This window comes from Cavia porcellus, unplaced genomic scaffold (genome assembly GCF_034190915.1).
Source record: "Cavia porcellus strain 051 isolate PalLab524CR breed Dunkin Hartley unplaced genomic scaffold, mCavPor4.1 scaffold_20, whole genome shotgun sequence".
Classification (NCBI taxonomy): Eukaryota; Metazoa; Chordata; class Mammalia; order Rodentia; family Caviidae; genus Cavia; species Cavia porcellus.
In genome coordinates, this window is record NW_026947503.1 from 54,907,152 (window position 1) to 54,933,345 (window position 26,194).

The 26,194-nt window shown below is 36.7% G+C and overlaps 1 protein-coding gene across 1 annotated transcript in view; it reads right to left on the bottom strand.

Annotated features, from left to right (window-relative positions):
- Positions 1-1,856: 1,856 nt before the first annotated feature.
- Positions 1,857-26,194, bottom strand: part of Psma8 (proteasome 20S subunit alpha 8) — a 48,539-nt gene continuing 24,201 nt past the window's right edge. Inside the window, exons 5-7 of the mRNA XM_003474105.2 lie at positions 4,650-4,769; positions 4,411-4,473; positions 1,857-2,138 (exon numbers count right to left, since the gene is read on the bottom strand). Of these exons, the coding sequence (XP_003474153.1) occupies positions 2,046-2,138; positions 4,411-4,473; positions 4,650-4,769 (276 nt within the window). The 3' untranslated portion in view covers positions 1,857-2,045. The remainder of the gene's footprint in view (positions 2,139-4,410; positions 4,474-4,649; positions 4,770-26,194) is intronic.

The window sequence follows — 26,194 nt, forward strand, 5'->3', positions numbered from 1 at the left end:
AGAACTACAAGTTTTCCAGAAGCGGCAGCAAAAAAATCATTGCTAGTCCTTTGGTGGCATTAGCTAGTTTCCAGGCTGAGGCAAGAGGATCCCAAGTTTGAGGACAGGTTGGGTAATGTAGCAAGGAAAAAAGTGCTGGACTGTACAAGAGGCAGGAGAAAGTCCCTCACCAGATGCAACCCTTGGATCTTGGACATCTCAGCCTCCAGAGCTGTGAGCCAGGAAAGTTTCTACTCATTATAAATTATCTGGTTTGTGATACTGTTACAAGTAGTAAGAAAAGAGAGCCGTGCACTCTCTGCAGGAAGAGTGGACGGTGGGAAACTGAGAGAGGAGCCCTCTGCAAGGTTGAAAGTCAGATGCCTCACAGAGGCTGCATGGTGCACCTGCCCGAGGGAATGGCTCACTGAGGGTGGGGAAGTGTGGCCTGGGCTGACCCTGGAGTAAGCTGCCCTGGGGAACCAAGGAATACCCTGAGCCAGCCTCCCCTGATCCAAAGCTACTATAGCTCCATAGTGTCAGTTTAGTGCCCTCTACTGACACAACTTGGTATTTCACCAGCTGGTAAAAGTCTTCAAGACACAGTGCAGTTTACTATCACAGAGGAAGTTGGATATATACCTGAGAGATGAGAAATCAATAATTAGAACCCACATTACCAAGATTTTACAATAGTTCATAAAATTTTTAATGAAAAATAACCACAAATTTCCCCCACAGTAGGGAGAATAATATTGTTGTAAATTTTCTTCAATGTCTGCTTTTACACAGGGCATTTGGATTGCATGGACACTGCATTCAGTCTGCTGCAATATGTTGTTCTAGTTCGAGTGCTGTATTTGAAGGAAATATTTCACACAGATATGCAGTTGGAAAGCACGGGAGTATTTTAATAGCTTTTTCAGATTGTTACAGATCTTCCTCATGCTACAACAACTTTTGACAAGCGGTAGCTTTTTTTAAAGGTGAATTGTAATGTGGAAAGTGAAGCCATATCAGTTAACTTTTCACGCTGTGATACTTAGAGACCTTTGATTATATTAGAATTCTCCCAATGAATCTTTTACTTATGCATGACTTTATTATACCATGCAGACTTTTGGAAAATGCTGGTTCACTGAGTTGTTTAGTTCTTCCAAGTGTTCACATATGTCAACACTCTCTCTCTCTCATGTGTTATAGGTGAGGCTTTAGGGAGGTGATTGGATCATGGGGGTGTGACACTCATCAGTGTCCAGGTTTAGTCCACGGATGACTTTATAGGTGACCTGTTAAGAGGCTGGGATCACTTTATATACTTGTCTTGTCCCACCTACTAAGCTCAGCATGATGCCATGTGTAACATAAGCATTGAGGTATTTGACAGAACATGTAATGAACCTAACATACTGAACACACTTGAGATGAAATAAAGTCTAAACTAAAAATTACAGGTATTTCAAACTAGCATCCTATTAGGATGCCTTTATCAACTCTTATGACACTTTACCTGCCCATTTGGATTAAGACTTTAATATTCCATGAATAAGATAATACATTGCAATTTATAAGATAAAGACAGTAAAAGTAAAATCAAAATATTTATTTAAAAATCAAGTCTAACAAAATTTTGACAATTTACCAATATATGGATGCTTTTTCATTCATCAATAAATGCAATTCAATGTTAAATCTAGTATATTTTGAAAGAGCTGCTTAACTGAAAGTGAATATTTAAACTTCAGTAAATTACTAATTTTTTAAAATTAGAACTTCTCTTAATTTGCTTATATGAAGAAAAATAACACACTGAACAAGCTACATACTTTCAGGCATATGTAGAATTAGAACTGCTGTTGACAATTACTAGAATCTCCTTTTCAAGAAAGTCATCTCACTAGCCTATGTTTGACTTTGTAATAAAGATGGCCACATATTTGACATTTTCAAAGCAGCACATAGAAGTTCTAAACATAACACTGAAAACTTACTTCCTTTAAAACTGAAGTAAGTAATTCCAAGAAGTATAACAAAACATCAAAAGTTTCAAATGTTCATCCTAAGAATTAAACAGCTTTCTTTGGTTTTTTCTTCTCTGCTTCTTCCTTTTCCTTTTCTATTTCAGTTACTTGTAATTCAATTTCTTTGGCATTAAACATCTGAAAAAAGGAAACAATTTTAAATGCAAATTTTAATTACAGTAATATTTAAATAATGACAATATGAAGAAGTTCCATCTTTTACAAATTTATAGTTTTGTTTGTAACTTTAATAACTTCAAATATACAGTAAAATGTTTCAAAAGCAGCACACTTGTAATTATGGACAAAATCAGCCCTCTAACATTTCCATTATCACTGTACTATAAAAGAAAGCTGGGTAAAATGTGATACTAAATTATACACCTTATGTATGCATCTAACTCTATAAATACTTTAATGCAAGGCTTATTGCTATTCATGAACAAAAATACATTATTGAACACACACACACATATACACACACACACCTCACCCTATTGAGTGTTTCTCTGATAGAGTTTAACTATTTTACAGTAGCTCACAAAATAGGCAACACAGATAGGAAAAGATGATTTACACTGCTTTTTTTCCTTCACTAAGCAGAAAGTAAAAAGAGTTTTTTCTTCTAAGAATTTGCAACGTAATTTTATTTGCAATTTTACTATTCATGACCAGATCCAAGATTACATAATGATGCTAAAAAACCATTTAACTGAAGATATTTATATAGAGAGATCTAAATTTAATAATCTCAATCATGAAAGAGTTATCAAAGAAACTGATAAAGGAATCAATTTTATGACAAGCCAAATTTTTAAAGATGATGGGGAAGGAAGGTATTCTAGCAATTAGTCTGCCTACTACCAGTTTTACATATAAGGAAGTTGAGGTTCATAAAACTAATTTAGTCAGCTCAAAATTGAAGAAGTTTTAAAAATTAAGACTGACTCCTGATTTAACTGCAGAAACTTTCTGTTTCAAAAATAAGAAAATATGTATACCAAAAAATATGTATTTGGAAACAATTTATGTATATTATCTAATATTATGATATAAATTTACCCATCAAGCATTTGCTGTTTCATAGGTTCTGAAAATAAAGTGGAACAATACAGTTCTTGCCTTCCAGTAAGGAATCTACAGTTTAGGAAAGAAACCAGACAGGTAATAAATCAGAAAACAAAATAGTATGTTCCAGAAACAGCACAAACCAGGCTGAGAGCTCTGTTTAGTCATCTCTGATTGCTGGTACAGAAGGTAAGGAGGAGAACAAATTCAGTACTGGCGGGGGCAACTTAGTTATTTACTGGATCCTATCTCAAAATAAAAGTAAGCAAATAAAAACAACTGGGATGTAGTTTGGTGCAGAGTTCCTGGATTCACTCCCCTATGCCACAGAAAAAAAGAGAGGGGAGAAAGAGAGAAGGAAAGAGAGAGAAAGAGAAAGACTGATTTTCATTAAAACCAATAGAAAGTCCATTACAGTACACACAACAGCTCTGCTAGTATGTTTAATACAGTTTCTCATGATTTGAGTGCTTTAGTACATTCTTAACTACAGAGAACTAATTAGCAACCAGACTGTACAGAATTCTACCTAAAACAATAATGGACTATTTTAAATGGTCTTTAGCTATTCTTTATCACAATATTACGAGTTGTTAATTTTGTGGTCTGGAAATTTTAATCCTAATAACTGAAAAAGGCAACCAAATAATGTTAGACTTAACCACAAATAAAAATTGTCATGCTGGGTTTTAAAATGTAAGTCTGACAGATGCTCTAGGCACTCTCAAATGAAAAGTAGAGGAAACAATCAAAATCAGCAGACGGGGACTAGCGATGCAGCTCAGTGGTAAAGTGTGTGCTCATTGACAAGGCCTTCTGTCTGATCCCTGCTGCCACCAAAAACAAACATAAAAACCCCGCATCAATCAGGAAGGAGTGCAGGCGTTAGATATAATAAGGACACAACCTGGAGGACACACAATTATATAAAAATGCCAGCTGAATCATACTGCCTGGAAGCACACCTGGATTTCAGAGGATCTCAAGGACAGGAAGACTAACTGCCCTCTCAGTGGTGCGGCAGTGAATTTCCATGGGGACATACTACACTGACCCGACAGAAGACTAATTAGGTGTTCCTCCTCCAGCAAAATACGCTAAAGGGCAGGCCCTCTTCAGAGACTGCAGCACTCACAAGTATTCACAAAGAGACAGAGATTGATAACTGCCTGAAATAAGCACATAAAAATAAGTGTTTATTAGCCTACAGAAACAAAAGTCATCATGTTATCAATCAGTATGAATGGTTATCTAATCCCTATAACGAAGAGTCACAGGTGTCAGTAACAATTCAATTTTGATTAAAATATACTATATTTTTTCTCTCTAGTTAATGACTTACCTTCAAAGGTTGATTTCTCCTTATTATAGCCAGTTCAATGTTCTTTCCACCAGACTGGACAACCTAATGTAGAACAAGTACACATCAGCACAGCTCAAGCTTGCTAGAGGTGTAGCTCAGTGATACAGAGTGTGCCTAACCATGCCCAGAAGACTACTTCTTCAACAAAATTTGTGTTTAATCAATTAAAATGAATAAGGAAAATAATCCATGCTTTCATGAACGTGTCTACCACTTACTTCTAGTAAGGCTCTTATTGCTAATTTGATAGCATCACTGTCATCTGATATAGCATCTTCTGTGTAATTCTTTTCTAGAAATTCTCGAACAGTTTTAGCACTTCGGCCTATTGCATTTGCCTTGAAAAATAGAAATAATCATAAATATCACTATAACATGAAATAATGTATGGTTACTAAGTAAAATTTTGGACTTGCAGTATTTCCTAAGAGAATTACAAAGTGGAAATTATTGAGTTGGACACTTAACAATCATTTCAGGAACTTATTTGGTTATTATGGGAATAATCTGTAATGGCAACACAATTTTTACTTGTAAATATACCAGTGCTTTGTTCTGGTTAATGATTTTAGTTAGTTTAAAGGTTCCAAAATCCTGATAACCAGAAAAGAGTGAAAAATGTGAAAGTCCAAAAGATATGAAGAGCAGAGGAGGGCTTAGTCTTCCCGTGGGAGAGAGCAATTGTCTGGAGCCATTTTGGAGCCAGGCCAGATAAGCCCAGAACTAGAACCGCTGTCCGCATCCTCCAGCAGCTCCTAGCTGGGTGCACACCCATGGAAATTGCTTGGACTGTGGCAATTCAGTGAGTCTGTTTTTGGGAAAGGCCTGCTAAGGTTACCTAGTATTCTGCCATAAAGCAACAGCTGGCTTGCTGGAATACAGGGGCATGATTCAGGACTCTGTCTCCACAGGCTGTTTATAGTGAACACAGAGAGAATCCTAAGTGGACTTTTTTTTTTTTTTTAAAGTATTCTTTTCTTGTTTGTTTTGTTCAGTTTGTTTTTTCTTTCTCTTTCACTGTTTTTTTTTTTTTTTTTAATGAGTGTGAGAGTGGTTCCTAACCTCTTTGTGGGTGTGGTTCTGGTCTGTTCTTTTATCTCTTCTACCTCTCTTTTCCTTCAATCTTCTGCACTAGTTTCCTCTAGTTGGTGGGATTTATCTTTGTCCTCCATCCTTACTTGTAATCTCTCTCTCTCTACTTCTCTATTTTCTTCTTAATCCATTTTAAATTTTAACCTCCAAGTCAAAATTGACTTACATACTGCATATAAATATCTGGTTTGTTTTACATTTTGTTATATAATCACAAATCTAGTTCACATGGTTAAAAGTTGCAAATTAAGGGTCAGTTCAATTTGTTGTTTTATAGGCTGTGTTTGATGCCATTGCCAAAATTGACATAAGTGTTCTAAATAGCTGTTGGCCCTGATAATCCATGACTGAGATTAGCTAAGTACTATACTGTGCACAGTGACAAAGAACCAGGGACTAGGCCAAATGAGCAACAACTTCTCATCACCAACAAACTGAAGAGGTAAGATCTTTCAACAGACTCAAAACCCCAAAAACCAGCTATACCTGGAGACACCTCAGAGATGTAATCATCATTCTAACTGTCCTAAATAAAACCAATAAAGAAACATACAACAGGCAACTTAGAAGCATCACCCCAGGGATTAAATTTTAAAAGAAATAAATTAGAAGACACTTAAACAAGATGCAACCCTAGACATCCAGTTCTCCAAAGGCAAATCCTAGGGGCAATTTAGTGGGACAATCAGGCCCCCCACCAGGTCTCTCCAAAGTGGTAACAACAAAGCAATTGAATGAGGATCTGGAAAAAATGAAATCAGAAATAATCTCTCAAGAGATTAACAAAATGCACACCATGCTTAGTGACATTAAAGCAGACACAGACACAAAATTAGATGAGCTTATGCAAATTATGAAAGCACAATATAGGAAAGAAATGGAATCCATAAAGCAGATTCAAGCAGATATCCAGGAGAATAAAAACTCCATTGAAAGTATTTGAAGCAGATTAGGCAAATGTGAGGACAGAATCTCAGATATTGAAGGCAGGATTGTAGTTAGTGACCAAAAAAAGAAAGACTTCTCAAAACTATCAAGGGACCATGAGAAATCAATACAGCAACTGCTAGATGAGATAAAGAAAAACTTAAGATTGATTGAAGTCAGTGAACAAGCAAGAGGTACCACAAATGACATTAAAAACATATTCACGGACACGTGACAGAAAATTTTCCTGGTAGAGAAAAAGAATTTGACATACAAATAAGTGAGGCATATAGAACTCCAATTAGCAATGATCAAAAAAAATCTACATCAAGGTATATCATAGTCAAGATTTCAGAAACTCAACACAAGACTAGAATATTAAAAGCTGTTAGAGAAAAGAAACAAATCACCTATAAAGTAAAGCCCATCAGAATCACAGCTGACCTCTCAGCACAAACTCTCAAGTCAAGGAGAGCTTGGAGTGAAATACTCCCAAGTTCCAAAGGAAAACAACTTGCAACCCAGATTTATGTATCCTGCAAAACCATCTTTCAAAACTGATGTAGAAGTAAGATATTTCCGTGAAAAAGAACATCTGAGGAAATTTATGACCAAAAAAGCACTCTAAAATATTCTGAAGGACATTATAGAAAGAGATAAATAAGAACTATAGCTCCACGAACCCCAACAGAAGGAATCCACTAGGAAAGACAAACAATTGGAAGGAAAAAAGGGAAGAATTAACAATGAGAAAATAAAAATGACAAGGATAAATCAATATATATCAGTTTTAACCATCAGTGTTAATGGTCTCAATTCAGTCAAAAGTAACAGACTGGAAGAATGGATCAAAAAGCAAGAGCCAACATGTGCTGCATATAAGAAACACATTTAATTCAAAAAGAAATTCATAGACTGAAAGTCAAAGGATGGAAAACAATACCCCATGCAACAGGAATCCAGAAAAAAGCAGGAGTAGCTATTCTATTTGCAGACACGGTGAATTTCAAGCCAAGACTGATTAAGGGAAATAAAGAAGGTCACTACATCCTTGTAAAAGAACAATCCAAGAGGAAGAGATAACAATCATAAATATATATGCAACAAATACCAGTGCACCAAACTATACAAAATAATTACTAATGGACATGAAAAATTAAATAAGCCCTAATACAATTGTATTGGGAGACCTCAATACCACACTGTCACAAAAAAACAGATCAACTAGACAAAAAATCAATAATGAAATATTAGAACTAAATCAAACTTGTAAGCAAATGGACTTAGTGGATGGCTATAGAGTGTTCCACCCCACAAAATCAGAATACACATTCTTTTCAGCTGCACTTGGGACATTCTCCAAAATAGACCACATACTGGCTCCTAGAACATGCTTAAGTAAACACAGAGGATTTGACATTATCCAATGCATACTATCAGACCACAGTGCAATTAAATTGGAAATCCATGCCAAAGGAAACCACAGAACTTCATAAAAACATGTAAATTAAATAGCATACCCTGCTAAACAGCCAATGGGTCACAGATGACATTAAAGAAGAAATTAGACAGTTTTTACAGTTGAATAACAACAACAATACAACATACTGGAACTTGTGGGACACAATAAAAGCAGTCTTAAAAGGGAAATTTATAGCAGCAAATGCCCATATCAGGAAAATAGAGCAAGCACATATAAACAATTTAATGTTGAACCACAAACTTCTAGAAAAAGAAGAGCAGACTAAATCAAAAGCTCATGCAAAAGAAGAAATTACAAAGATCAGAGCAGAAATTAACACACTGGAGACTAAAAAAAAAAAATAGAAACAATCAATGAGTTGAAGAGTTGATTCTTTGAAATATTGAATAAAATTGACAAACCCTTAGCTGATCTTATCAAAAACAGGAAAGAAAAAACTCAAATCCATGCAATTAGGAATAAAAAGGGTAAAATTATAATAGACCTTGTAGAAATCCAGAAAATCATCTATATCTACTTTGATAGCTTGTATTCTAATAAGATGGAAAACACAGAAGAAATAGACAGATTACTAGATCATATGAATTATCAAAGCTGAATCAAGAAGATATGAAAATCCTAAATAACCCAATATCAACAAATGAAATCAAAGATGCAATTAAAAGCCTATCAACAGACCCTGATGGATTCACTGCTGAATTCTATAAGAAATTTAGTGACAACCTAACACCATTACTTCTCAAACTCTTTAATGAAATTAAAAGGGAAGCAATACGCATAAATTCATTCCTGAAAGCAAGCATTACTCTGATTCCAAAACCAGAGAAGGATGCAGCTAAGAAAGAGAATTACAGGCCAATTTCCCTAATGAACATTGACGTGAAAATACTCAGTAAGATCCTTGCAAACAGTATGCAGCAAGATTGTACACCATGATCAAGTGGGATTCATCCCAAGGATTCAGGGATGGTTCAGCACATGTAAATCCATAAATGTAATATACCACTTTAACAGAGCCAAGGACAAAAATCATATGATCATCTCAATAAATGCAGAAAAAGTTTTTGATAAAGTCCAGCACCCACTCATGGTAAAAACCCTACAGAAAATTGGAATAGATAGTCTTTATCTCAATCTGATAAGAGCCATCTATGAAAAGCCAACATCATACTAAATGGACAAAAACAGAAAGCTTTCACTCTAAAATCAGGAACAAGACAAGGATGTCCACTGTCTCCATTCTTATTCAACATAGTCCTGGAAACTTTAGCTGGAGCAATTAGACAAGAGAAAGAAATAAAATAAGGATGGGAAAGGAAGAAGTTGAACTGTTGTTATTTGCAGGTGATATAGTACTCTACTTAGAAGTCCCCAGAAACTACCAAAAGACTTCTAGATTTAATAAGCAAATTCAGTAATGGAGTTGGTTACTAAGTCAACACTCAAAATCAATTCTTGTATATGAATGAAAAACTCATTGAGAGAGAAATTGGGGAAATAATACCTTTTACAGTGGTATCCAAAAAGATGAAACACCTAGGAATCAATCTAACAAAGGATGTAAGAGACTCTACATTGAAAAGTATAGTACTGTAAAAAAGGAGATTGAAGAAGGTATTAGAAAATGGAGAGATATCCCATGCTCTTGCGTAGGAAGAACCGATATAGTGAAAATGGCCATTTTAATAGCATATCTCACAGAATTAGAGAAAAATAGTCCTAGAAGTCATCTGGAGTCAGAAGAGACCTAGAATAGAAAAGAGGCAACAGAGGCAAGGCGGGAGCATCACAATCCCTGTCTTGAAATTATATTATAAAGCTACTGTGATAAAAAAAAATAAAACAACAGTGTGGTACTGGCAACAAACAAACAAACAAAAAGAATCCCCCAAAAGACAGCCCCAAAGATTAATGGAATAGATTAGAAAATGCAGAAACAACTGCAGACACACTAAGCCACCTTAGCTTTGACAAAGGTGCCAAACAGATTCACTGATAGAAAAACAGCCTCTTAGTAAGTGGTGTTGGGAAAACTGGCTCTACACATGCCAAAGATTAAAACTGGACCCATATCTTTCACCAGGTACTCAGTTAAAATCAGAATGGGTCAAATGTCTAAATATTAAAACAGAAACATTAAATCAGATGGAAGATAGAGTAGATAAAACTTGGTGTAGGCAGACTTTACGAATAAAACCCAAGTTGCATAGAAACCATCACAAAGAATCAACAACTTGGATCTCACCCTACTAAAAAGCTTCTGCACAGCAAGAGAAACCACCAACAGTGTGAAAAGACAACGCATAACATGGGAGAGAATGTTTCCAGCTGTTCCTCAAAGGATTATAGAGAACATATAAAAACTCAAAAAATTCAACCCTCCCATATTTAAAAACCCAATCCAAAAATGGGCATCTGACATGAACACACACTTTTCAGAAGAAGAAATACAAACAGCAAATAAATACATGAAAAATTGTTCAGCATCACTGGTCAGTTGAGAGATACAAATTAAAGCAACACTGAGATTCTACCTCATCCCAGAAAGAATGGCTAGAATCAAGAAATCAAGCAATAATTTTGGAGGGGCTCTGGGGAGAAAGGAACTCTTCTCTACTGTTGGTGGGAGTGCAAACTAGTGCAACCTCTGTGGAAATCTGTGAAGATTCCTCAAAAAACCTGGACTGGAGGTTCCAATCCACCTTATTATTCTTCTGGACATCTGCCCTAAAACAGTAAAAACATCACACCACAGTCATAGATATAAACCCATGTTTATAACAGCACAGCTTATAATAGCCAGATCTTGGACACAATCTAAATGCTCACTGATTGATGGATGAACAAAAAAGATGCAGTATTTTTATACAATGGAGTACTATTCACCCATAAAGAATGATAAACTGGACACTTATAGGTAAATGGATGCACCTAGAGAACACACTCATTAGTGAAATAAATAAGACATACATGTGTAAACATCATAAATTGTTTCATTAGTGTGACAAGCTGAAAGAAAAAACATATATATGTATGTATATAAAAATAGTTAAGATAGTTATACTACTGATTCCTCTGAGTTCATTGAAGAGAAAGATTTGTATTGGTATTATTCAGAAAATTGAAGGCAGATGTCCTGTGCTCTGAGTGAATGACTTGGGGATGACTACACAATGTATGTATCATTGTTAGCCCCTGACTGACATGCTTTCAATTTTTGTGGTAGTTTTTTTCTTCTTCTATCTATGAATGAAATAGATTTGAAAAAAAAAGGTTAAGAAATGCTTTCCATTATTTTCTCACCTTCTTCACTAGATCTGGATCTGTGAGAATTCTTCCTCTTCCCTAAAGTCAAATGCCCATGAAAACAAACATTTTGAAGTGATTAGAGAAATTTAAGCAGCTCTGAGAGTGCAACTAAAGATACTCATAAAACAGAACTTCCAGAACTGCTTCCATAAGTGGCAAGAATGATGGGTTAAGTGTGTTTGAGGTGATAAGGATTATTTTGAGAGGGACTAGTGGCAATGTGTTAAGAATTTTTAAAATTACTATATTTTTCAATCACATCTCATAGCAAAGTATGTACCAGGCATGACACTAATTATTTCAAATGGATTACTTCATGCAACCATCATGAAAATGATTAAATAGTCTCTATTCCAAACCCCAATTCTGGATGAAGAAATGCAAGCTTGAAAAAGTTAAAGCTGGACGTCTCAACTTCAACATGTTAACATTTTGAGCCAGGCAATTCTCTTTTTTTTTTTTTTTTGTCTTTTTCGTTTTTATCGGTACCAGAGATCTAACGGTACCAGAGATCAAACTCACGACTGCCTGCTTGCAAGGCAGGCGCTTATGCCGCTGAGCTAAATCCCCAGCCCCTGAGCCAGGCAATTCTTTTGGTCTGCCTGTGACTTGTAAGATGTTTAGCAGAGCAGAGGCCCCATCCTAGTTGTGAAAACGACATATCCAGATGTTGGTAAATGGCAAATATTTCTTACCTGGCCCTATTTGGGGCTATTGGTTCAAGTAATCTTGCTCAGAATCACATAGATCTGGGATTTGAAACCATGTGGTGTGGATGAGCAAACTAAGCATTTAAAATGGTACACCTTGCTGCCTCAGCACTTTGCTATGATGATCCAGACAGTGGCAGAACCAGCAGAAAAGCCCATCCTATCACTAGTGGTACAAAGAGAAAGATGTGAGATATAACCATTTAGTATTGTAATTACTATAGGAAAGTGATCTCAAAGAACTTAAGAGGTGGGCATGAAAAGACTGCTCTTGTAGTCATGAGAGTATATTCTCTGGCCAGCAGAAAATTGTTCCTAATATAACTTTTTCTATGCTGTTAGATTTCAGAGGCTGTTATAGCTCGTGTCTAGATGTCCCCCAAAAGCCTCATGCAGACATCAGTGGAGCTTTATCAGAGGTGGTTGGATCTAGAATGTGTGATGCTGGGATCAATTCATGGTACAGTGCCAGTATCAAGGGCATTAGGACTAAGGATGTGACTTCTACCTGTCTTAAGTAGCCTGGATAAGATATAAGGGATAGAAAAAAACAGTGGTCGACTCTTGCTTACTTTGCTACCTTCTGCTCACCGTGAACTGTTTGTCCTCTGCAATGCCTGTGCCATGCCATCCTGCCTTGAAGCCAGCTGACTATGAAATGAAACCTCTACAAACTGTGAGCTACACCTTTCCCCCTTCAACTTCCGGGTGTCAGGTATGTTACCTCAGCAATGAGAGGAAAGTAACTAAAACAGAGGGTTAAAATAAGCAGCTGTTAAATTTTTCAGTAAATTTTATAGTACTGAAATTTCACTGAGACCAAAAGCAAAGTTTCTGCCTGGCATGACTATTAAACCCATTTGCCTTGAGTTTTTTTGTTTTGTTTTGTTTTGTTTTCTGGTAGCTGTTTGCTGCCCAGTACGGAAGCACATAGGGCTGTCATTAAAAAAAAAAATCACCAAGTCTTTAAGGTCATCCTCTAAATTACTTTCTCCAATTGCTGATGTTGAAATTCTTTAACTTTTACCTTTATAATTACTTTCCTTAAGATTCTGTTATCAGTAGATTCATAATCTCAGCTTCCCATACTCATCACACAATCCAGCCCACTTCAACAAAGAATGATAGTTTTGCGGTATTCTTTCCATCCATCTACTCAGATTGGCTATGAGGTTGTGTGTGTGTGTGTGTGTGTGTGTGTGTGTGTGTACTAGTAGTTGTCATCCTCAATATCCATTCTTCCTCTGTGATGGAACTCTAGATAATATGCTGAAAATGTCATTTCCTGACCTCTGATACTTGTATATAAGCATAAGTCACTTCCAGGAATCAGCTTCTAAAGTGCAGACTTGCTGGCCATAGATCAAGAAGATACCTTTGGGGAATGGGGAAAAGCTAAGAATAGAAGAGACAAACGCTCATTATGTGACAAAAATCAGTCTTTATGTATTATTATCAAGGCTTTTTTGTTCAAAACAATATATACCCCTGAGGTTGATCCTATGATGTGATGCCACATATCATTTTAGAAATTCCTGAAACTGCTATGCATGGTTGCAGATGCTTCTGATCCCAGCACTGGGAGGCTGAAGCAAAAGGACTACAAGTTCCAGCCCAGCCTGAACAATTAAAGTAAAATCTTGTCTCAAAAAACAAAAAATTAAAGGACACGGAATGTGGCTCAGTGTATACCTCTAAATTTAATTCCCACTGCCACAAAAGAAAGGAAAGGAAAGGAAAGGAAAGGAAAGGAAAGGAAAGGAAAGGAAAGGAAAGGAAAGGAAAGGAAAGGACAGGGAAGGACAGGACAGGAAAGGACAGGACAGGCAGGACAGGGCAGGACAGAAAAGAGAAAAGAAAAGGGGTGGAGAACGTCCTGTAGCTGATAACAGTACCAATAGTAGGCAGCCCTCAGCTCTTAAACCTTTTTGGAAGATCACGCAATTAACCAGAATGGCCTCATGTCGGGGCAGTGTGCTCTGATGGACAGCCTTCACTGGAATGTGGAACAACTTGGAAGATTCAACTCAGAATCAAAGCTTCTTGTGGGGTCATCTGTGGCTTTCAGCGAGATCTGCCTTAGTGCAACTGCGCCCTCTGCCCTTCAACACATGCTGATACCAACAGCATTTTCTAATTCCCTTCCTAAAAATAATCTCTATCTAAAAGATGATTTTCATGGAATTTAATTTGTAATAATCTTTAAAAGTCTAGAAATTACTTTTTGCTTTGGTTCTGTTCTCCCTTTCCTGTTGGGGACTGGGTTGGGTAAGGGATAAGCTGCTAACCAGAGTTCTCTGAAGACAAGACAATACTACAAGGCTGCCATCTACATGGGCTCTCACTCCTTATTCCAGAGCAATAAACTGCCAACGTTAGAGACAAAGTGGTTCTTTCAGTTAGCAAGATTTACTGCCTTTGTTCTAACTTCTCAAGGCCCTGCTCATTTTCATGGGCTTTTGTCTCGGAGGTGCCCTTCACTTCCTGCACTCCCCTGAATTGTGAAGGAGCCAATAAATATGGGTGATCTAGGGAAAACTTTGTCCTGGTTCTTAGAGAGTTATGACCTTCCTGGATTCCCCAAAACTCATGTTAGTTGTCTCTTTTAGTTAATCCTTTGCCATAACTCATTTTAGGAGGTTTGGCGCTCGGGCCACATCTCTGATAACTGATGCCTGAACAGAGAACCTGAATCCAGAACTGGGACTTTTAAAGCCTGCAAGATCCACTCAGAGTGAAAAATGTGCAAGACTGAGAGAGACTTCACAGAAAGTATGACTTTGGGTTACTTGGAGAAAAGAGGGAGCCAAATGCCTTTCTAAAGAAGATAGATAAGTATTCTCACTGCAAGTAGCCACGTATTCTGTTATCCACAAATAAAGTATGGGGTAAAATATACAAGTTGTGGAGCAAAAATACAGTTTCTCCAAGGCCTGCTAAAATGCTCAACAGCTCATGTAACAACAAAAGATTTATTAAAAATGCTATAAGACGCAACCAAATATAACCCATGATTTCCTCAGGCAGGTACCCTAAATCTTGATAATTGGGAGAGTTGGAAAATATATCCTAAATGGGCACATGACAGAAGAAAAATTATTTCCTCTGAGATCTTTTCAATTTGGAACTCAGTTCAATCAGTCTGAAATCCATTATAAGTTCATAATCAAAAGCTCCTCCAGGCACAGAGAAAAACAGTGCTCCCAGCAGAGGTTTCCACCCCGGGTCAGAGCCTGTGTGGGAAGAACTGACTCCCCAGGCACCAGAGTCTTTACAAGGAGTCAGTCACCACCACTGCCAGAAGTGTTTGGAGAAGGATAAATTTGATCTGACAGGCTCAAGAAAAACAAACCCACACAAATCAATCTAGACCCCTACAGTTTTTTAAAGGGGCCACCAGGAGCAAAAGTGTAAGAATAGAGACAAACTGCCCTGTGCTGCTCCTCCTACCACCTCTCACAGACCCAGGGTGTAGGAGGGAGCTGGGTCAGTAAGCACTAGCCAGTGACACAGGGGCTCATGAAGTTCTGCAACCCACAGACCCTAGAGCTGGGCAAGGGAACTGATTCTGTGCTGGAGCACACTTTATAGCCTAGCACAGAATAGGAGGGACCCTGAGCTTCACCAGAACAGGAGGTGGCTGTGGGCCTGCCCTCCTCCATGGCCCAGAAACCAAGCTGTACCATGAATGGGGCTCTTCCCAGCTGCACACATGGCATCCCAGTGCACACACATGATTGATGTTTTTATGTTATCAAATGGGGATAGCAATAGCATCAGAGAGAATTTTATGGACATGGCAATGTGCCTGTAGTCCTAACAACAGGAGCAGTGACAAATTCCTCATTCTCCATTGGAAAAAACTATACTTCAACTGACTTTTAGGAATATAAATAAAAATTACAATTGGATCCTTGGAACAGATGCTGAGGTGCTGTGGGGGTGTGGAGCCAAGGAATGGGCATGTCCTGGCTGTGACCAAAGCAATAAGATCAGTTGGAGGTCAAGGCCACAACAAAACATTAAAAATCATCTAAAAGTTTGTCCAGATGTAATATTAACTCAAATTATATTAAGTCTTACACAGAAATTCCACAGATGCTGCTAAAAGCAAAAGGTATGAGTAAGTGAAAGAATACATAAAGGTGACTGAGATGGAAGCTAGATGAGGAGGAAGAAAAGCATAGAGTTGCCAATATTCTCTTTTTGGTTTTTTGCTTGTTTTGTGATACCACGGATTGAATTCACAACCTCACACTTGTCAGGCAGATGCTTATGCTGCTGAGCTAAATCCCCAGCCCAAGTTGCCAATATACTTAAGACAAAACAAAATTTAAAAACAAAATACTAACTATAAAAAGGCTTTTATTCTAATTCTTACTAAAAGAGATCTCTGTTAATTTACCTACAAAAAATTCTGACATCTATTTATAATTACAAGCTTAAAAATTATAAGAAGTATTATAATTCAATTTGACCAAATATATCTGAGTGCAGTCTGGTTTTATAAACAAATTGTGTGTGTGTGTGTTTTCAACCTGTAAACAGTTGTATTTGAACTTAACAAATTTTTCTTCTTTTGGCATTTTTGGATTTTTGACACATTTGTATACAATTTAAATTGGCTTATAGAGTCATTAAAATTAAAGATATGCTTCCACCTGAACTGCCAGTTAATCCAAAAGATGTTAAAATTTGTTTTATAAATGTATATTGTTATCTGTGTGCAGTATCTTGAGAATCTTCCATTGGTCAAAAAGGATGTATCAATTGTTATGATTTGGTTCTCATAAGTCATCAAAAATTTGTCAAAATAATTAAATAGAGAGCCCTTGGGCCTGGGTAAACTGTTGAACAGGATTCCCCTTGGTGAACGAGGAAGCAGCAGCCTGGAAATATTTTTCCAGTTCCTGCTCACTAAGGAGACCCTAATAATTTCCATAGCCTTATGGGAGACACACCCCACTAATAACTGTTAAATATATTAATGTAATATGTTTACATCACCAAAAAGTTAAGTTTTCTATAAATAAAATAGTAAGTTTTCCTCTTTAAAAGATATTCTTGGTACAAAACTAAAATAAGGGACAAGAGTTTTCATATACCTATGACATTCATTATTGCTAATTTCATAATGTAATAAACAGTCATGCCTTCTGGGTGTACAGGTCGTCTAAGACATAAAACCAGTATTTTTTTGTCTTTTTGAGATAGGGTCTCGCTGTGCAGTTCAGGCTGGCTTTGAGCTCACTTTGTAGCCTAGGCTGGTCTCAAACTTGCAACGATCTTCCTGCCTCAGCCTCCTGAGTGCTGGGATTACAGGCATGAGCCACCACACCCGGAAAAACCAGTATTTTTATGATGGTAAAATTTTTCCTTTAGACTTACACATCTGCCTTTCTCTCATGTTCCAGTCACTTATATTAAGAGATATATTTCAAATGAACTTGAGGTTACCAATAAAATAATACCCTTTAAAAATTTATGTCATGTATATGTTACATATATTATTATTTCTGTATTAAGATGGATATTTAAATGTTACAAAAATAATCTCATCCTGCTTGCCATGCTGAAATACTACATGTATTTTTTTTTTTTTTGGTCTTTTTCCTTTTTATCGGTACCGGGGTTTGAACTCACAACTGCTTGCTTGCAAGGCAGGCGCTTATGCTGCTGAGCTAAATCCCCAGCCCCCTAACTACATGTGGTTTTTGATCTCAAGTTTTCTTTGCAAAATTATATAACTGTTGTCTGTTAACATTCTACTAGTATTCAACTACTGAGACAACCATGGGTGGTAAGGAATAACAGTCCAGTGTCTACACTTTTTATTTCAAGTGGTTTTGTATTCAGATAAAATTATAATAATTAAGCTCAGTAGTACTTCCACAATAGTACTAATGTTACTGATCTTCTATTGTGGGAATAAAACAGAAGTTTAGAGGCCAGAACTAAAAAGATAGCCAGGCTAAGATGAAGGTCAATATTCTGGCCCTGGCCCTCCAAGGTCAATGATAACTCAAGACATGAGGGTCTTCTACAAGATCCTGCAACTCTGGTGAGTTACCCAACCTCCTGACCAAGGAGACTGCTGGGCCACTGAGGATAGAAATCAGTAGTGTATTGTATGCCAAAGGAGGGTCACTGGAGGGAAATGTTTCCCAAACTTTCACAGAAAGCAACATGCTCAAGCAAAGTCATGACCCATCCTGATGACTGGCACTGACAGAAGAGCTAAGAAGCTCTATAAATGATTCTAAAGTAATGTCTGAGGAGACTTAGCTGACTTTCTGACTCAGTTGAGTAGCTAAGATAGTCTTGGATTTATGTATCTTGCCAGTGATCATAGTTCTTAAGAGACTCCCATCAAGGAAATCAATTCCAGATCACCTGAACCCCTATGTTCCCTTAAGTCTGTGTTACCTAGGAAAGACATCCTGATACATGTAAAGCTGCTTTTCCCATCTGAAGGTTTGCCAACTTACAGAGTAAATCTTGAGTATGCTCTTCTATAGTAAGAAAAAAAGAGATGTGATACTAGAAAATTTTACTCATAATAAAGTCAAGCATTTTCCATTATATTTGAAATATTAATAGTGAAAAGCACAATAGGCCATGTGTTTCCAACAACAATGAACTGGATTAGTATATGAAACATTCTTTATCTTTTCACCCTGAGGTTTTATCTTTATGGCAGCAACTTTAAAAATACACTGCACATACCTATGCATGATGGCACACACCTGTAATCCTAACACTTGGGAGGCTGAGGCAACCAGATCATTGCAAGTTTGAGACCAGCCTGGGCTACAAGTGAGCTCAACACCAGCCTGAACTGAATAGCCAGACCCTGTCTCAAAAAGTTGAAAAAAAAAAAAAAAAGAAAGAAAAGAAAGTATACTCCACAGAATACAAGTGGATACAAAAAATGTGTGATAAAAGGGTTATAAATTCCAGAAATTTGGGGGACTACTATTTTACCTGCATTAAAAATATTTTCAGTGCTTTTCAGAGGACCCACAAAGTATTTCAGTGATGAAATTAGATATTTTAGAGAAGCATCTCCTCAAACTATTTAGCTATAGAACTTGTTTACATCTTTTATCATCAAAAAAAAAATCTTGAGAAACACTACTCTTAAATATAGCACAGTAAATGTTTTTCCCATTTGTGGCCTCTTTTGACAGCAACAAAACATGTCCCCTAAGTCATGAATATCACTAGTCACAGTGGGTCTTAAGACTATGGATGTGTTTTCTTAAGGCAGTAAATAATCAAGCGACCTCTTCACTCACATAGTATTATTAGATGCTAGTTTATGTCACTGTTCACTATAAGCTACTTTATTGTTTTAAACACGAGTTTTTAAAGAAAACAGTGAACAAAAGATTTGAATACAAAATTTGGTAATGGTAAGATTGGTACCCCTACAATCTACAAGTTGTATCATAAATGAAAGAAAAAAAACTTTTACAAGTGTGTACAATTTTGTAGATATATCATTACCTATATTTCAGAACTATTAACCAAGAATATATTCAATTTCTATAATCAAATGTCTATGGAATATTATTTTGAAAAATCAGTAAAACAAAATTATAGTAAAAGACGTTTCAAAGTAGAATATTATTATAAAATCTATGTTGTTTTTGCCATAAAATCCATGATTAACATTTCCTGTAAAATAAGCCTTGAATGCTTGAGAAACAAACTTTCTTTAAGTTGTTAATAAAAGGAGTACATAACAAATAATCACTTTTTTTGTAAGAATTGCTAACACTTTAAAAGTTCAAAGGAAGAGATACTTCTGAGAATTGAGTAGTGTTATGTATTCCTTTCTAATTTACTTACTAAGTTAATATTTATGTTGACAAGATATATAAGATTCTATTCTAAGCATGTATCTCAATAGCATAAATAATTGACAAATCCCACTGCATTCTTGGGCTTAAAAGCCAGGAAAGGAAAGACAAAGTGAAAATAAAATGAAATACTACCTAAAATAAATACTATGTTTGTGGAAAGCAGAAAACACAAGCAGGAAAGGGAAGAAAAAGCATTGGCATTGACTGCAATGCTGGAAAGTCTGGTACAGATGGCAGCCTGGCAGACGCTTGAAAAGGAGACCTCTAGGGAAGGGAAGGTTATAGAAGGTCAAAGGAGAAACCCTCAAGGAAGGCAAACACCTGACTTTTGAAGAACAGTGAAGGCACCAATGTGGCTCATAAGGGAAGGCAAGGGGAGGGTTAGGAAAGTATGGGTAGGGAGCTAAGGGGGAGCCAGGAAACATAAGGCTTTGTAGGTAGGATCAGGACTTTAATATTTACTATGAGTTATATGGGAGGAGAGGGGATTTGCAACAGAAGGTGATATCATCTAGCTTAAAGTTTAACTGAATTGTCTTCTTGACAGTTAGACTAAAAGGTCAAGAAAACAAGCTGCTGACCTCACTTGCTAGCTGTTCCTCAGGATTGTGCTAGTGTGCAGCAAACTGTCTCCCTGCACAAGAAAACCAAACTTCCTCACTGCCTCCTATGAAGTGCACTCAAACTTTCTTGGTTACTAGATAAACTGCTGCCTCCATTTGGGTTCTTTTGTTTTCCTCTCTTGGCATTTAGAGGTGATGCGGAACTGGTACCATCATGAAACTCATGATGCTTGCTGTGGTCAGTTAGGGGGATGGAAGCTGTTCTGATCAACTGAGGCTCTGTGTGCTTTTTGAAGAATAAAGACACAAGTAATTTCAGATTGGTTTCTCTTAAAATTATAATAGATTATCCCAAATGAATGGTTTATGTCTTCCTAATTAATCTCCAAGAAAAATTGCTCCCACACAGCTTTATGGCAGGACACTTACCCCCCAAAATGGGATAGGAGCCTTCTCAAAAAAATAAAAAATTAAACTTGACATAATTAGATCCTACATACACACATATACTTCTAATATGGCTGTATAAAAGAGATTATACCCAATCAGGCTAAAGTTTGTTAGTGGCCTACCATATAAGAGAGATGAAGCTACAAAAATTATTTAAAAAGGCAAAACTCCACAATGCTTGGGGGATAAGCCTTTAAATGTGAATCCACTGTCAGTGCTGGCACACTACTTCCTAACAAGAACCTCAGAGATCTAGGTAAAAATCCAGCTACAGTTTAAATCTATATTCGGGAACTTTCCTCTACAAGGCTTCTATCAATTTGTAATCGATACATGCACCAATGCTACAGTCCAGGAGTCAGAAATTGTAGGCTAGGTCTCTTTTTCTGTAAATAAAGCTTTATTGGCATGTGGCCACATTCATTCCATATTCACTAGTCCTTACAGAGCTTAGCTGCAAAACAGACTGACTTACAAGGATAAAATATGTATCATTTGGCCCTTCAAGAAAAAATTTGCTGATTCTTGCTATTTAGATCAGCTTACAATCTTAAAACTTAGGAGAACTTAAAATGCTTCTGTTTGTGTTACACTATTGCTATTTACCAAATTACTGTTGAAAGAGATCATGCTTGAGTCCATAGGCTAGGCTCTGTTTTTTAGGGTTTCTACAGCTGATAATCTTGAGATACAGTAATGTCCTTTTCAGACAAAGAGCAAGCTAGCTTACTATTTTTTATAAATGTAGCAGTTTCTGTCTGTGCTCAGTGTTATTCTGCTGTAAAGCAAACCAAGTTTTTATGTAGCATTCAACCAGGAGATGTGACATCAACCCTGTGCGACACAAGGACAAAAGGAATCTATGCAAATATAGTGATATTCATGTCACTTGCAGTGCCTTGAGTACTAAAGTCCTTTGTTTCTGACCCAGGGGGGTCTTGTATCTTCTGCCATATCCATGAAACAGCAGCAGGCTACTTTACTAGCATGTAAGTATTAAACTGTACAATCAAATCCAGACCCACTAATTAGAAAGTAGAACTAAGAAAATTTTAAAATATTGAATGCATTTACAAATAATAAACTCATTACATGCTCTATTAGCTGTTTTGTTCTGGCATAATAAAATACAAAAGACTAGGTGGCGTAAACAACAGAAATTTATTTCCTCAAAGTTCTAGAGGTTATGAATCCAAGACTGTGCTGACAGTTTTGGTCTGCAGCAAAGGCTACCTTGCTAACTGCAGTCATCTGCCGTCTCACTATGTATTCACATGGCCTGCTTTCTGTCTATGCAATCCCATCCATGTGCATGCAAAACACAGTGCTCCAGGGAATCTTTCCCTTCTTACCAGAATGCCAAAGTTTGGACTCCACCGTTACATTTATGTCTTTATATTTACTCATTTATGTCTCTAAAGATGGTATGTTCAAATGTAGTCACATTGGGGTTTAGGGCTTCAAATTATTGATTTGTGGGAAAGATAATTCAGTTCATAAGACATGTTAATATAAATAACATGTTTTATGAAAAAATATTTTCTAAATTGACTTTATGAGGAATGCATGTTTTATATTTTATAAATAATATTACTGTGTGGCTTTATAAGAAAAAGCTGGATTCTCATCATCTATCTATTTATCTATCTATCCATGTATATTTTTTTTTGTCTTTTTTGAGACAGGGTCTCGCTTTGCAGTTCAGGCTGGCCTTGAGCTCACTTTGTAGCCCAGGTTGGTCTTGAACTCGCAACGATGATCCTGCCTCAGCCTCCAGAGTGCTGGGATCACAGGCATGAGCCACCATGCCTAGCTATCCATCTACATATTTTGAGACAGTCTTGCCAAATTGCTCAGGCTGTCTTTAAACCCGCAATCCTCCTGCCTGAGCCTCCTCAATAACTGAGATTACAGGTATGCACCATCGTCTATTTTGCATTCAAATTTTTATAATGCTGTTATTTTGGCTGAGGTATATAGTCTTATGTACATATGCAGTTATGAAAGTGAGGAATATTTTAATGCTCTTCTCAGAAAAGTATAAATATTCCAATTAAAAGGCAGTAGCTTCTAAAAAGGTAATTGCATCTTGGAATTTGCAACCACATGGGTGAACTTTTTGTGCTTTATTAAAGTCTCTTAGCTTATTATTTTAAAATAAATTAATATTTTAAATTCCTCAGTTCTGATAATCAACAGGGATTAGTAAAACCTACACAATATTTGATTTGAATAATTCTTTTATATTGCAAGATTTTGCAACATCATGTTTGGGTTCACTTCACTGTGCAAAGCTTCTGATTTGTTTTGTTGAGTTTCTGATTTTTAAAATATTAAAATTCACCCTGATTAATTGCCCCACAAATATCATCAAGAAGTCTTTAAGTACTGAGAAACTGTCATGTTCACTGTGGCAAATATAAATGTTTTCCAAACTTCTTAAAAATTTCAGTTTTATCCTTAGTAACATACTTGTTTCCTTAAGGCAGCAGGCTTGCTTTGTTCTTCATTGAGCATGTTCTGCCAATCTCCATGTCTTCATAATCATAGTCATTGCCTATTCCATTAAGTAAAAAGGTAGTCTAGAAAATGCATGATTTCATCTGGCAATGCAATTGTATATCTGTACATTTTCTAAATGTAATTATCTTCTTACCTGCCATAGATACACCTCATGGATACTTCTAGCGCATCACATAAAGTGTTAAAAAAAAAGTGCACTAGAGTTAAGTTTTAATAGAATCAGTAACTTTTACTATTTTATCAGACAACTGATATGAAAGCTGAATGTATTCATTTACTGAAAATTCATGATGGTGAAGAATAAAATGAGTACTAACACAATTGAGTGCTAAGGAACCAGCAATTTTATTCACCATTACTTTATGATACCAGTGCACATGTCTATACATGAAAAAGGAAAAAACTGTCATAGTATTATTTTTATGAAAATAGTTTTTTCCCCCTTGGGTCACTGAGACTTTCCACTTAGCACACAAAACCACTGAGGTTCTTTCCTGTGACCACTTTGAAGATTTCATGGAAGATATATCCATCGCCAGAGAGTTCAAAGGAAGCCAGGTAACAAAAACAACAATTTGAGCCAATCACATGATTACAAAGCTAGTTGCAAACAGGCAACTATGTGGTGGTCAATCCTGGATTTTATAGAAGTTGTGAAGAAACAGTGAGGACATCACAGGTGCTTAAGAAGGAAGGTAACCACAAGAGATCTCTGCACATATTGTTTGGGAACTGCAAGCGCCTGAGGTGATGTCAGGGGCCAGGGTCTAGTTAGCTGGGTAGTGACTGAAGGATTCAGGGCCTCACATGTTCACAGCTTACTTGGCCAGGGGGTTTGTCGAGTTTCTACCTAAAAACTTAGTCTTGATGCCTAGTTCCTTTTACACTTGACCACCTCCCGAGATCAGCAAGGTGCCAGTCTTGATCTTGTCAGCGCAAAGCCCTGCTACCAGGTTGGTACTGACGCTCTCTTCAGTGTCCCTAGAATAATGAGACACAATGATGTCCTAACTATTGATTTGTACTACCTTGCAGACCTTGACCATTGACTTTGGGTTGGTTGTTGTTTGGATAAATACATTATCTGAGAACGTCCACAAGGGAAGATCCTGGTCAAAGGAATCTTTGCTAGACAATACTGGCTAGTCCTTGATGAGAGACTTGTACAGACTGACTAGTTTGTCAAACATGATATAACTGCTGATGTCATCAGAAGGGGTCACACTGTTCCTTGCCTTTATTGATGTTGAATTATCTTTGAGAATCTTGCACTATAATATCCCTAAGTATTCTCAACCTACAAACATCCTTCTCTGGCACTTAATTCCTTCTTTCTTTCTGCCCCTTTAGGATTTTCCTTCTTGTGAGCTCAGTTATGCATTGAAAAGCTGGTAATGATCATTTTAGTGCTGTAGATGTTTAAAACAGGACAGTTTTTAGTTACTGCAGTTATCTCAGAAGCTGTTACTCCAGTGAAAAACATTTTCTTCTAAGTCAGACAGAAAGACAGATATTGTATGATCTTACTTATATGTAGAATCTGAAAAACTGAACTCATAGGAGCAGAGTGGGGGCTAGCAGAGGCTGGTGTGTGTGTGTGTGTGTGTGTGTGTGTGTGTGTGTGTGTGTATGTATGTAGGGGAATTGGAAGGTGGCAGGGGAATGGAAATCTGTTGGTTAAAGGGAACAAAGTTTCAGTTAAGAGAAGTAAGTACTGGAGATCTACTGTATAGCTTGATGACTAGTTAATGTATACTTGAAAGTTGCTCACAATACATTTTAAATGTTCTTATTACAAAAAACAAGTATATGAGATGATGGGAGTGTTAATCAGCTTGGTTTAATTATTCCACAGTGTAGGTATATACCAAAATATTTCATGTACAACCTATGCTCAATTAATTTGTCAATTTAAAAAATTAAAAGATAAGTGTCTTCAACATTAAATGATTAAAGGAAAAATATAAAAATTCAACCTACCAACTAGCAGATTTCAAAAGATTCTCCTATCATTGGAGAGGTAGCAGTTTGCTTTCACTGGAAGAGGCACCTACACTGGATGTTTCCCTTACCTGTGCCAAATGCTTCATTGGCTTTCCTAACTGCAGGCTTACTGACTGCTCTAAATATTCCACATTATGGTATTCCACAGCACACTGATTCTGAGAATGAACATATTTGTGACACAATAAGGGAATAGGATACAACCAAAAGAGTCAGTGGTCTTATCATGTACTCTATCATCCTGAAATAGCCAATAGGAAAAAATCATGAAGACTTAGTCACATCAGCTGCTTGGTGACAGTATCTTATAGGGCTAGGGTTCTGTTTAAAAAGATCTCGTATGTGTCCTAAACCGTGCTCCAGTTTTAATTTCTCCCAAAGCCATAAATTGCAGTACTGCCTGTAATATGTATTAACATAAGATTAATGCAGTTATTGTAAAAATTTATGGGTTTCTCAGTGAAATTCCCAAACTTCTTCTTATTATGCTTTGATTAAGCTTCTCTTTCACCTTCTGCTGTTCTCTCTCCTCTTCCTCTTCCCCAATCTAATAGTTCATCTTTCATATGAGAAAAAGCTTATTTGACTTTCTGTTGTTTGACTTATTGTGCTTAACATGACGATTTCCAGTTTCAATTACTCTCTTGCAAACAAACATATTTTATTCTTCTGTATGGCTGAGGAGCAATATACCTTATTTTTTTTAACCATTCATCCATGGAGACTTAGGCTGATTCTATAACTGGCTACTGTGTAACTGCTGCAATAAAAATGAATATACAACACTCTCTTCTGTATGCTAATTTAATTTCTTTTGGATAAACACCCAGGAGG